Below are 14,551 nucleotides of genomic sequence, written 5' to 3'. Positions count from 1 at the left end.
TTGATCCCAGTACAGAATTGAAGAGCTGTTATAGTACTTGATTAATGGTAACATTTGGAACTCAAAAGTGCGCATCAGAACTAGGATGAAGATTTTCACGTGCACACACCATAGTACACAAGCAGTGTACCAAATAAACATAGATGGTGAAAGGAAAATGACGAAAGGAGGGAGGAACCTGGGCTACATTAATAATAAGACATAAAAGCAGGAGAAATCCACTCCCTATGATTAACTCTATTCAAGTGGATTCATACACGGTATCTAGTTTTGAGCTAAGATCTGCTAAAAGATTGGAAATAGAATATATAGATAAGAAATATACAAATAGACAGTTACATTTAACTGCATAAAAAATGTTTAGCGTAAGTACTTGGTGACATTTACTTTAGTTGCTCTGAGGTGAAGGGAAAATTCTCCCATCTAGGGTGCAGATAAGTGCAGGGACTGTCTCTCCTGATTCTAGGCAGGCTCCAGTCTAAGCAACATGCAAAACCCAGCACCATGATTTCACCATCTGCCCCAAGAATCATTTCCTGACTTCCTCTACCTCACCAACAGGCCAGGGAGCAACCAGAACCTGAGAAGGAATGGTTTAATTTTAAATATGCTGCAGGTAAGTACTGATCAGGGTCAGTAACAGTATTATTAGAAGAGGCATGAGTAAGTTAACAGATTCCCATCTCTGTTTGAGAGGGAAATGGAAATTAGGCTTAAAAACATCCACTAATAAGGCAACGGAACATTTTGTTATATTAGAACATGTAAAACTGGTATTAGGTCCTCTTCTCATTTGATAGTTATAAAATGCAAAGATAAATGATGCACTGGGATTAGTCTGTTCAATCAATTTAGTATTTTAAGGCTACTTTTTCAAATGTCCCCACATTTATTTACATATGAAATGTGTAATACAGTTGTGATGGAGGTAGTGCATAACACTTAGTGGTATATTGAAGTTAAATCATTCAATAACAAATATTTTGCAAAGTAATTTACTCACCAAAGAAGCTAGAATGGAGCCACCAATCCATGAACTAAACCTCCGTTCCACTGTTGTATTATTTGCAATCAGTTTCAAACGCATACTCTAAAATAGTGAGTATTATTAATACAATCAAATAAAACAGGTGACTCAACGTAAGAAATTCAAATCTGACTTCTTAATGACTCTGTTTTAAGCAGATTATACAGGATTTTTTTTAGCAACAGCCAGGCTAATCATATGCACAGGTTGAACTGTATAGGAAATTTTTTTCCTTAAATACTTTAATTATGGCTCTTGAAGTGTAACACTTAGTAAGGATAAATTACACACCTTAGAAAACTGCATACTAAAGAGTATGGCACTCACCGTTTATATCCTATAATAGCAAACACACTTAACGCTTACTGTAAGTCAGGTATGGAGCGCTCGCTTCATATTTTGCTTCATGTCTCCCAACACCAAGTACAACTATCCCAACCTGCCACTGGTTCAGAAGTCCTCAACTTTCTGACTACTACTTTAGGCCTTCATGCTATCCTAACCCCTCCTTTCTTAGTTCATCCCTCTCCATCCCCTAAACCCTCCCCCACTTAAAAAACAAAACGCAAACATCAGATTTCAGCGAAGTTTTTTGCTCATACTGCTTTCGTTCCAAATTAGTGTTTCTATTCTGAACCCACACGCTATCCTGATAAACGGTTTTTTTGTTTTGTTTGCCTCACTGCTATCCCTATTCTACTTCCTGTATCAAGAGATTCCCCCTCCCGCTAGGAATTTGCTTCTGGAGATAGTTCTCATTGTTGATTCCTTCCAATTACTCCATATGTGAACACACAGATTGAGTCTTTTTCACAGTGAAAAATGTGTGTGGCAGGGGGTGCTGGGAACAGGAGGGACAAAAACGGGTTTCTGAAAGTGAGGAACTGCTTGATATCTATTACAATGGAACTTTTCCTGTTATTCATTTTTAATTGACTCCTAAAGGACAAGGATAGTAACTAACAAGTCTTTACCAGATCTTGCACAGCCCATGCCTTTATTCATTACTCTGGGAATTTGCATGAAATCTAATGATTAGAACTATAAGGTATATTCCAAATCAAACTACATCTCCAGCAATGTAGTATAAATACAAAGGCAGATGTCAATCTTGTGCCTATATCAGTATTTAAATAAGACATTTATACAAATGTGGCATATATAAAATATTCATTTATGTGAGAAACCAAAAATCTTTCATATATACAAATACTGTTAGGGCCTATGTAACCCCTAACACGTTTTTTAAAACGTAACATTTAGTGCGGAGTACCTTACAAAACAAACTACGTGATAGAAGTTTTAAAATCTTAAGATTATGACTGCTACTCTGTTATCAATGTACCATGTAAACCGCCTTCTCCCCAAACCAGGTTTTTCTATCCTTTGAAAAGTTTTCACCATGCACCCGTGATCTTTTTAAAACAAACGTGGGAGTTCTTCAGTCCTCAGCCAAATTTGATCCTGTAAGTTCGCTATTAATAAGCGGCATAACCGGGTACATATCTTTGTGAGCTATATTGTGCCCCGCAGAGATATGCTAAAATTCTAAACTCAGTACTTGTGAACATGACCTAATTTAGAAAAAGGTCTTTAACACATATAATTAAGACATAAATTAAGATGAGGTCATACTGGAGCAGGAAAAGAACAGAGTCAGGAGGGGAGAATGCCATATGATGGCAGACTGAAGTTGTAAAAGAGCTGCAATCCCACAACTGCCAAGGATGCTGGCAAACCTCACATGCTAGGAAGGAGGAGGAAAGAGTCTCTCCTGTAGGTTTCAAAGAGGGCATGGCCCTGCTGAAACATTAATGTTAGACTTCAAGCTTCCAGAACTGAGAGAGAATAAGTTGGTTGTTTTAAGCCACCTACTTTGTGGTCCTTTGTTACAGCAGCCCTAGGAAACGAATATACCATCCAACCAGCAGTATCGCTCTCCCCACTTCTGCATACATAAGCCAGCCTCTTAAAGATGGTGGAATATTCCACTGCCCCTGCATATTTTGCACATGGTTTTCCCTCCACCTAGTTGTCCTTTCGTAAATTACTAACCAGTTGAACTATTAAAACAGCTTCTTTGTGAGGCTTTCCTCTGATGCTCCCAATAGCACCTGGTTCAGACATACTGAGCCGCTGAGCACATCACAGTCATGATTTCCTGCACATCTGTTCATCCCAACAGGCTGAGCCCTTGGCAGCCAGGGACTATACTTTATGTCACTAGTGTCTAGCAGACTAGGTACTTAAGTGTGGACTCAATGAATAAAATGAGATTCAAATACTACAAGAATAACTAATAGATGTTACCTAGGAAAATCTGATTAATAAGGGATATTAACTTTATTGAAGTAATACTTACTGTTCCAGGCACACACAAAACATCAATTTACTGAAAAACAAACCTTATCTATATAACATTACACCAGTGGTAAGGACACATCTGACTGAAGAATATCACTAAAGGACAAACGAAACTTACTGGCGGAGTTTTCTGAGAGAGCTCTCTATTCAACCTGTCAGTAAAGCTCTGTATTAGCGTGTTTCCTCCCGCCACTATAACACTGCCATAGAGACCCTAGGATACAAAACAAAAATAAATTAGTTCCAAATATTTCCAACAGTTTTTAACCCATCATAATTTTGGGCAGATAGCTGCCAATATTTACTTAGCGGTGTATTTTGTAATGACTTCAGCTGAGACTGCTCATCTGGAAGTTCCAGTATTTAAAATTAGACGAGATTATGTAATGATTATTACGGACAAGCCATCCTCTGACAATATTCCTGGAAGATGACAGCTACCTTTCTCTTTCGCATGGGTGTGTATCACAACCACACGGAGAGCTTTTTCAAAATCCACATGTGGAGGCCTCTCCAAATAAAAATAAATGCATGCTTAGAAAGAATATATTTACCTCTAATTGGCATGTATGCATCAGAAAGTTAAATGCTTAACCACTGCTTTTTTAAGTGTTTAAAAATTTATTCCACGTTTTAAAAATGTATTCCAAAGTTATAAATCATCTAAGTTTTCAAAGAGATACTAGAGTACAAATGCATCTCCTCTGCAATCAACTTGAATGAAAAGGAGAAATCTCGCTGAAAACAAGTTAGCACTCGCAGAGTAAATGTACTTCCGTTCATTTGCCTTCTCCCAAAAGTGGCCTTGAGTTTGCACTTAAAAATTCCATACTTATACCCATATCGTCCTAGAAACAGCACATGCCTGCCAGGGATTATTTGAAATAAAGAGGATTTTTCACAGCCACCCCCAAGTCCTTTTTGGCAACATGGCTTTTTAATCCACCCTTTGCTTATCAGCACTATGCTCTAAACAAAGAAATTAAAAGAAAATCGAGACAGCATGTTGACTACAAATTGAATCTAGGGTTTAAATATGACATAATCTAATAATCAGTATGGTATATAATATGGATTTAGTATTTAAATATTGGAAAAGCACAAAAAATATGAAGGTAAAGAAGGTCATTTAAACTACACTCCATGTAAGTTACATAATTTAAACCACAGCTTTCTGAAAAACAAGGTAAAAGAAAACTGTACTGTATACAAGATCAGTAATAATACATATTTTGGTTTGTCACATTTTAGGAAATCTCAAGAACAGCACTGCTCAAAAGAACTTTCCATGATCATGGAAATGTTCTCTAAGTGCACTGCCATAAACAGCTACTGGCTACACTAATAAAGTGGCTACTGCAACTGAAGAACTAAATGTTTATTGATTTTAATTTAAATGGCCACATGTGGCCAGTAACTACCACACTGGACACCACAGCTCCAGAGTACTGCATTTCTCCTTTTCGAGTACTTCAGCTGTTTACATATTCTGTTATAAAATGGACTTCAAAGTCAAAGGTCAAAGCTGCCAACTTAAATAATGATTTCGGGGCATTTCACTGCACTAAAAGATACCTTTATGCCATAAACAGGAGACTGGCACTTACTGGTCTGATATCAATATCGCACATTCCAACACTTGTAGTGACAACATGACTGACACCCAGCATTGTATTTCCTGATAATCCCTACAACAAAATAAGATGAGTAGTGACACAGAAGAATTTCAAATAAAGCACAGATAAAAAATTCAGTATTATTTAGGTTTTATAAATACACAAGATCATTACATGTACAGGAAAAGCCAGGCTAATTATAAAATAAGCTTTCCTACCTTCACATTGGAAGGGTCAAATAATCCTTCAGGAATCTTTAACCGTTCAGCTCCAAAATCACAGTTGTAACCATTAGGGAATTCATAATGAACAGTTGGCATCTGTGCGGCTACTCTGAAAACATATGAAACACAAAACAAAAACAATCCTCTTCAAAATTATAAACTACTCAGGAACCAACTTGTAAGAAAGCAGAGTGAAAATATCTTATTTTCTTTTACAATGTTATTCACTATTTAACTTTTTACCTTTAGACCAGTTAAGCATATTCTATGATTCTTCTTTAAACAAATCATTTTATTTCCTCCTTTATGAAGTATACAGTTTTTTCAATGATTAGCAGAAAGGTTTTAATGAGCTATTAAATTATAAATCTTATAAACAAAATAAGAAAACATACTGTTCATCGTAAGTTGAATCTGATACTTGAAGTACTGAAGCTTGAAAATCCTGGATCACACACTATGGATAAAAATTTTTAAAAGGTTAGTTTAAGAAACAAGGTTATTGAGCTTTGTCTTTGCAATCCATACTTTCGTAACATTATATATAAAATATTTTTCTTAAATGAAACTGGACCACGTTCCTGGATGAATAAGTCATTCAAGGGTACAAATCTATCCAGCAAGGACCCTTAACAATCAAGAAATCCAATTCTAAACATCTGTATTAGAAGCTAAATGACAGAATATTTAAATCATATCAGTTACAGAACAATGATGAGATAAAAACAACTCTTGTTTCACAGTCCTGCATAACAAAGCCGGTTTCAAAATAGTTTTTACCTTAAAAATAAGTATAGACTTACAAGCAAGATTTCATTACCTGAATATACAGAGGGTGCCAAAAAAAGTATACACATTTTAAGAAAGGAAAAACTGTATTAAAATTACACTAATGATAACCATTTTGAGCACCTCTTGTAATTGCAGAAGTCAAATGTGACTTGGATCGAGTTTCCCCGAAAATAAGACCTAGTCGTACAATAAGCTCTAATGCATCTTTTGGAGCAAAGGTTAATATAAGACCTGGTATTATATTTTATATTAATTATATTTATTATATTTATTATATTTATTATATTATATTATATTATGTAAGACCCGGTCTTATATTATAGTAAAATAAGACCAGGTCTTATGTTAATTCTTGCTCCCAAAGATGCATTAGAGCTGATGGTCCAGCTAGGTGTTATTTTCGGGGAAACATAGTATTTACCTTGTTATCAGTATATATTGAGTATTACAATTTTAATAATTTTTCCTTTCTTAAAATGTGTATACACTTTTTTGGCACCCTCTGTATCTATGTATGAATATACACACACACACACACATGCATATACACTACATTTTATGTAATTTTTAATGACTGCATATAGTATAAAACAATTTAAAATTTTGCTCTGAAGTACATGTCCTCTGGGCTGCTAAGGAAAAATCTTGTCTAATATTTTAGCAAAATTATTAAACATCTTCATAATTTTTACTTGTACTTAACACCCACAAAAAACCTTTGTATTTAGGTACAAAAAACTCTCACATAGGATATATCCCTGACACAGTGAATTGTGACTTTCATATCCTTTTACTATGAGAAATGATTGTACAAGCGTGTATCTGTGGTGTGGGAGGTTGTTTTACTAACTTCTCCCCATATCAGTAAGTCATATGTTCAGAAATGGATTTTTAGTAAAGAGGGTCTCTCACTGGCTTCTAGCTGGTAACAGTACACATTTTTTAATCTGGCTGACTGATGTTAGGAAACAGAACATAACTAAGCCGTAGCAGTAGATCTCTACGGTCAAAAACCATTTTCTCCACCAAAAAATGTCCAGACTACCATAATGCTTGTTTTTAACCCCAAAATAAAAGTTCCTTCCAGGTCTCACCATAGTAATCCAAATGAATATACAGTAGTGTTGACATATTTGGCAAGTATGAAAACCACCCCCCCAAAAAGCTATTAGTTTTATTTGTAAAATATCATTAAAAATGTAAAGTTTAAAAATAGCACTCATAGTGTATTCAAAAACTGATAGCCTATAACTGTCATAAAGAGAATAAGGGTTACTTACGTTACACATGTAATTGTGCCAAGACCTTGTAACCTGTGGCAACTTCTCTTTTCTTTTCCAGTTTGCTGGAGATCCTTCACGCACAGGTTCCTGAGTACCAAGAGCAGGTGCTAGGTTAACAGGGCTCACAGCATGGGGTGAAGAGGTAGACATAAATTCCAAAAACAAAATTCAATCATCACTTACTTTTGATGCAATCATATAGGGAGGAATCAGTTCTATATTCATTTCTTGGAAGAGTTCTCTGCATTGCATTGTAATAAAGTCTCCAGCAAGAGGGGATTTCACAATACCTATGAAACAAATTCAACAAGAGAGCATTAAATCCAAACTTCTTGGGACAGATTTCCTCTATGAATTTATATATGAATAATATTTTTCAAGTAGAATTCACTGAACTATCCCTCAAAGCATGCATGAAGCCACACATCAGTTTTAAATACACATTATATACCAAAGACTTTTTTAAACCTCTTAAAAAACAGACATTATTTGGAAACTGTCTTCACGACAGCTAACATTGTCTCCGTGCACTCTGGTTGGAGACAGGTACCTTGCTGAAGGACGTAGCCATCGTGAACTGGAATAGCAGTGGTATGAGTGGCTCCACTGTCCAAGATGAGCCCAGTAGAACGACCATTAGCAAATCTAGTTTCAAGCATTAAGGAAAAGGATCAGGTTCCTAAAAATAATGTTTATTGTAAAAGGAAGGTTTTATTATGGCATTTGTAAACATGTACATTATGGCTTAAAATGTGTTCAAGTAAATCTAGGGATGAAAATTGCTATCAGATAATGACTGGCTTAAAAACAAATGACAACAGGCCAGACAGACTTCCAGAGGGGTGGTGAGAGAAACTTGGGGAAACTTTTATCCCCGAGACAGACATCTGTTAAGCTGGTCAAAATGAGCACAATCACTCAGTCTCTGGAGATAAATCAAGGGCTTACAGCAAGTTGAGAAGCACTTAGTTAACAAAATCTACAGAAACTTGGAAAGAACAGTGGGAGGCCGTGGACATTGAGCTAAGAACTAAAACCATCCTCACACAGAATTAAGGAAGTGTCCTTTCAACAGTGTGGCTGCTGAGTGGCAGTTCCCATTTCCCCCAACTCAATGGGAAGAACCATTCCATGTGGATTCAACAGCCAGTGAATTATCAGCAGGACCCACTTTCCACAGCTTTGTGCGGCAACAGGAATATCGTAACCCACTGTTAGGAATAGGGCCGGAATAGGGCCATATACTCGGTCATCAAATATTTACTGAGCATCCATGATGTGCCTAGTGATGAGTCTGATATTTAATGAAGGAGGAAAGGAGGGAGGTCAGTTGGGCATGAGCATTCCTTAAGCACAGAAGACACATAAAGGGGAACCAACTGTGTCTGCCCTGAAGGATATCCTGTTCGGTGACATAGAGATCAGTAAGAGAAGCTGTAAAAAGAACAGCTCAAGATGCCCTGGGATGGATTAAAGACGTCTAGACATCTAACCAATCCCTGGGCAATCCAAGTGTAAACTGGGGAGGGGTACCTGGGGAAGAGCAGGAAAATGGGAGCAGGCCAGGAGGCAGGAGAGCATAGTGAGGTCAGGCAAATGCAACTGGTTCAGTACAGCCTGGAAGAAGAATGCAGGAGAGACTGTGGAAGGCGATTCTGGCTTAAAACAGGCTGGCAACGAACAGATTATTAGAACGGCAGTGTGAAGAACGGGCAGTTAAGAGGAAGGGCCGCAGTAATCTCAGAAACAGCTTGCACCTAATGCAGTGGCAGTGGACAGAGAAATAAACAGACTGGAAACATGGTTGGGAAAAATAAATACACATAGGTCTTGATGACTGATATGTTTGAAGGGTTAAAGATAAAAGATTTCTGGTCTGGGCAACTGGAAATAAGATGATAGACAGAAGGAGAAGGAATAAATTTGAAGGGCGAGAAGATAAATTCAGTTTTAGACATAATGAATTTTAAAGGGCTATATTACTCAGCCATAAAAAAGAATGAAAATCTTACCGTTTCCAACAACATGAATGGGCCTAGAGGGCATTATGCTAAGTGAAAAAAGTCAGACAAAAGACAAATACCCTATGATCTCAATTATATGTGGAATCTAAAGGAGAAAATAAACAAAATAAAAGAAAAAAACAGACTCATAGATACAGAGAACAAATCGATGGTTGCCAGAGGAGAGGGGGATTAGGAAGGTGGGTGAAAAGGTGAAGGGATTAAGAAATACAAATTGGTAGTTACAAAATAGTCATGGGGATGTAAAGCATAGAGAATATAGTCAGTAATGTTGCAACAACTACCATGTTTCCCTGAAAATAAGACCTAGCTGGACAATCAGCTCTAATGCATCTTTTGGAGCAAAAATTAATATAAAGACCCTTAAATAAGACCGGGTATAATATAATATAATATCAGGTCAGGACATATTTCTTTATCTGCCCCTTAATATGCTTGCTATAAGTATCTGATGATGAAATCTCAAGTGAATTTACAGCCAATTTCTACTTTTCTATGGTATTGGAGGGAAGGAAGGAAATGGCAATCTCTGAACTCACTTACGCTTACTGGCTTAAACACTGCCTTCTATGCACATTCCCCTTCTAAAAACAAAATGTGAAAACAAACCTTGTTAACGAGAAGGATTTCAGTTTTTCTTTCCTATTACCCTCTCATAACTTCTGGTATATCAGTTCCAGTAAGAAATACTAAGAGCTAAAAAGAAGAGGGAAAAACACCCCAAACTTCTGAACAAGCAAGAACTGGCTAGTGTCTGCCTATTAGGGCATCATCTTCAATAGCATCACATTGATGTCTACAGAAAACCTGAGCATTACTCTTTCAAGGATACGCTGTCAAAACCGCAGTTTTGCAAAGGAAGAATGCAGGGATGTTGTAGTGTTCAAACATTAACTCTGTCAGTTTCTCTCTCTTTGCTCTAGTGTTCCACTTGAGAAGAGGAAAAAAGAAGTCCAAGTTATTTATTGTCTAAAAACCAAAATGTTGACTTAGTTCAAGATTCATTATAGCACTATTATTAACAATGATGTAGAACATTAGAAACAGAATAAAATACCATGCCAAATAATCTTCATTACATCTTTATAATATTTAATTCATTTCTGTTTATTTGTAAATAGTTAATAAATTAAATATAAATTAAAATTTGGTTATTATTTAATAAGTAAAATTGCTGCTATGAATTCTAGAAATTACAGATTTTTCAATTAAATAGGATTCTTATAAAGTATTATCAAATCTTAAGAGTGATCTAGTAATCAAAATCCTAAGTATGACTTTTAAACCACCAAATTCTCCCACTTATACTTGGTACTCATAAAAAACCCTAGAGGTTAGAAACAGTTAACAGAATATTGACAATTTTCTGAATTCCAGAGACTGCAATCCAGCAATTTCCAGCCTTAGTTCAACAGTTGACTTCTCTCCTGAAAACCTGAGTATAAAAGCAGATACAAGATACACACTGCCCTTGATGCACAAGGAACAATTCGAAAACCAAAATGGGAAGGAGCCCAAGGAAATCAAATGTTAAATAAATCCCTGGAAAAAAATAACTACCAAAGCCCATTAAGGTGCTCTGGTATTGTTCTTTGAATATTTTATTTATTGAAATAATAACATTAAAGTTGTATTTCTTTAAAGATTAATCCTCCTTTCCCTAATTTTCAAAATTCAAAATATAAATTTTTATGTTTCTTTAAAGAAATGGAAACATTCTTCAATAAGTGGGGGAAAGAAATAGAGAAACAAAAAGAAAGTCTTGGTCTCACCGGTGCTTCTGACATGAGAACAGGATGCAGGCTGGGTTCTGATTTGACATGCATTTTGTAGGTATGATCCAAAATGGCCTGGAAACTATCCCAGTCTTCAACTAGAATATTAAATTAATACCTTGAAAATAATGCCTAGTTGAAAATGAATACATCATCTTTTGAGAGATTCTTTTGAGAGATTGTTTCTATGATTTAGCCTTAAATACTTTAATATACAGAACCTACTTAGGTACAAATCTATTTCATAATCCAATGCTTTATTATAGACATCATCATGTCTTCTGGATATAGTACTCCAGTCCCAACAGTGTCACAACCCCAAGACTTGTCTGAAATGTAAATAATGTACCTAGTAGACCTAAAATACCAAGAACATAATATTCAATAAGTACTTATTAGAGGCCCAGTATGTGATCAGAATGGTAAAACAATTGTGATCTAGACCTGACGAATTCAAAAATCATACAATCTATTTGAAAAAAAATTAAAGACAAAAATCTTCAGATAATAAAATATCTTTAATTTGTCTTCCACCTGAACATTCCATTAAAACTGTCTGCACAGGTCACTACTGACCTTCTAACAGGAAAATCCAGAGACTACTTCACATCTGAAACTTCGCTTGACCTCTCTAAATTATCTGACACTACTCACTTGGGTTTGTAAACCCAAGAGTTTACAAACTTTTTCTGCCACAGTCCAAAGAAGAAATATCATTACTTGTACAACATCCTTCCACAAGGCCTAGCGAGACTGTTTTTTGGTCAATGGACTTTGTTAGTAGCTCTAACTTCTCTCTCCCCTTCTTAGTAGAAATTTCAATGTCACAACTAAAACAATGAGAGTCACTGGACATCTATGCTTCCAGGACATTTTCTTTTCTTGGCCTTCTCTCCTGAATTTTCTCCTCCCATCCCTAAATGTTCCTTCACAATCACCTTCATCAGCAACTCTTCTTCCCTACTGGTTATTTAGTTATTATTATTCTCTATTCCTTTTCACAAGGAACCCCATCCTCAACCCTCTTCTCATATTTCAAACTCTTTCTGGGTAACATAACTCCATGTCTTAAAATCTTTCTCACCTGCTTACTATATTAGCACCTATGTTCGAAGAGTGAACTCAGTAACAAAGTCAATTACTTGCTGTGCAGAAAAGAGTTAGCATAGCAGGACTGAGAGAGGCCTGCTTACAAGGTTGACCCTTGGCTGGCATCTGAGCACTTGACTGGTAAACAATTCCCTACACTGACATAACACTTTCCCTAAATGCTAAGAGTAGCTCACTGTGCCTTAACTGTTTGTACAATGTGGCCTATGATGAATACCTGTTCCTATGGGAGTCTGCGATTTTGGTATATGCTAGGCACACGGTACCTACATAACCAGCCCCCAGTAAAACCCTTGGGTACTGAATCTCTAATGAGCTCCCTAGTAGACAACACACATGGTGTTACAACTCGACGCCGGAAGAATTAGGCATAGCCTGTATGATTCACTGTGAGAAGACTCTCGGGAGCTGTGCACTGCTTTCCTCTGGACTTCACTCCATTCTCCCTGTTTTCCCTTTGCTGATTTTGCTCTGAATTATTTCAGTAATAATCTGAGCCACGAGTACAAATATGTGCTGAGTCCTGTCAGTCCTTCTAGTGAATAACCGAACTTGGGTATTAGCACTACGGTTGCCTTGTAAGACCATAAAACTTGCTCCTTCACCTTGTACTCCTACCTCAATGCATGGTGCCCTCTATTTAGTCACCCCAATAAAAAAAAATCTAAGAAACTTATATGGTGATGGAAGGAGAACTGTCTGACTCTGGGTGGTGAACACATAATGCCATATATAAATGATGTATTATAGAATTGTACACTTGAAACCTATGTAGTTTTGTTGACCATTGTCACCCCAATAAATTTTAACTAAAAAAAAAATCTAGGAAACTTTCTCGGCTCTTCTCTGCTTTTCAGCTCTCTAATCACTTAAGTACCATCTGTCTCCCAGATATCTCTGAAAGCCATCTCAGGATTTCTGCCATCAGTGTTATAATTTAAATCCTCTTCATTTCTCAACTGGACTCTAATCTTCCTGTCTCTAGTATCTCTCTCCAGTCTAGCCTGCATATTACTGTTAGAATAGTCTTTCCACCTGGCAAGGATGAGCATTTCACATCCCTGTTTAAATTCCTTTGGGGTTATCGTCCCCTGGCATGGTTTACAAGCTCTTTCATGATTGCTCTCTGCCTACCTTTCCTGCAACTGGCCCTAAGACACCCAATGTTACAGCCATACTTAATTGATGACATTTCTAAACATGTGACCTTCTTCCACAACTCCATCTCTTCACAGGTGCTGGCTGCTCTGCTTTACTCAGTCTTATCAGGCGAATTCTTATTCATTGATCCAGACTCAGTACAAAGGTTATCTCCTTTGTGAAAACCATAACTGACCCACTAGGATAGACTTAAATACCTCTGCTCTCTAATCCCACTGCTTATAGACATAGCTATATAACAGCACTTATCCCACACATTTTATAAATACATCTAGCTCCCCTACCTATGAATCTCTTGAGGAAAAGGAAAGTCTTTTACGCATCTTCATGTTCTCAGTGCCTGGAACATCAATTTGTGGAATAAAAACAAAAAATACCTGATGTTCAACTTATAAAAAGCTGCTGCTTTATATCTAAAATGCACCACGCATACTCTATATTTATAATCAAGTCCACAGAAAACAATCGTACCCATCCCATTTTTGAGTGGTGAGATGGCCTCCATGTTCTCCCTCGGAACACGCAGGGCATTAGTATCTATGTAATAGGTGGGGCCGCCTTGTTTGCCTTTATCGCCATCTATTTCCATCAGTGTGCTTCCATCGTCTCTTTCTAGCACCATACCAATGGCTGTGGGGAAATCCACCTGCAAGAGTCAAAAACATGTATACAAGTTTTACCTGCTTTTTCCCCCTAACTAATGTCTTTTATCATGTCTGAGTCAGAATTTCTGCATGAATTTAATTCTACATGAATGGCCCTCACATATGCAATTAGCTCTAACATTACACTTACCTTGGGACAGTCCTCACCAGCATAACCAGCTCTCACAGTGTAGGATCCAATGTCAAAAACAAGGGCTCCAACTTCATCTGAAAAGAAGAGAGGATAATTAACAATAACTTACAAGTACCATATGAAAATTGAAAGAGTACTTAACATACTCAAAATGGGAACAAATGTGAAAGCTCTACCAAAATTAAAACAGGCATTACATTCATATTATTACTACCTTGAACCTAGTTTTAATTTAAATACACACTAAAGATTCATTTAATTAAAATACAGTTTCATACATGGTATATCAGTAGAGGTTCAATCAGGAAAAAGATGGTACATTAAAACTGGGTAATTTGAGGCAAGTTAACTTATTAAAGGAACTATTTACAAAGACA

At 36.6% G+C, this 14,551-nt stretch overlaps 1 protein-coding gene across 2 annotated transcripts in view; it reads right to left on the bottom strand.

Annotated features, from left to right (window-relative positions):
* ACTL6A (actin like 6A) overlaps positions 1–14,551 on the bottom strand; it is a 28,986-nt gene that overhangs the window by 791 nt on the left and 13,644 nt on the right. For both annotated transcript variants that reach the window (XM_019751866.2, XM_019751865.2), the window contains exons 2-13: positions 14,172–14,248; positions 13,848–14,022; positions 11,103–11,203; positions 10,163–10,260; positions 7,857–7,951; positions 7,490–7,596; positions 7,304–7,393; positions 5,627–5,688; positions 5,226–5,340; positions 4,999–5,079; positions 3,510–3,605; positions 1,004–1,090 (exon numbers count right to left, since the gene is read on the bottom strand). In XM_019751866.2, coding sequence (XP_019607425.1) covers positions 1,004–1,090; positions 3,510–3,605; positions 4,999–5,079; positions 5,226–5,340; positions 5,627–5,688; positions 7,304–7,393; positions 7,490–7,596; positions 7,857–7,951; positions 10,163–10,260; positions 11,103–11,203; positions 13,848–14,022; positions 14,172–14,248 — 1,184 coding nt within the window. The remainder of the gene's footprint in view (positions 1–1,003; positions 1,091–3,509; positions 3,606–4,998; positions 5,080–5,225; positions 5,341–5,626; positions 5,689–7,303; positions 7,394–7,489; positions 7,597–7,856; positions 7,952–10,162; positions 10,261–11,102; positions 11,204–13,847; positions 14,023–14,171; positions 14,249–14,551) is intronic.

This window comes from Rhinolophus sinicus, linkage group LG01 (assembly GCF_036562045.2).
Source record: "Rhinolophus sinicus isolate RSC01 linkage group LG01, ASM3656204v1, whole genome shotgun sequence".
Taxonomy (NCBI): domain Eukaryota; kingdom Metazoa; phylum Chordata; class Mammalia; order Chiroptera; family Rhinolophidae; genus Rhinolophus; species Rhinolophus sinicus.
The sequence above is the reverse complement of the archived record's forward strand: the minus strand, read 5'-3'. Positions and strand labels throughout refer to the sequence as shown.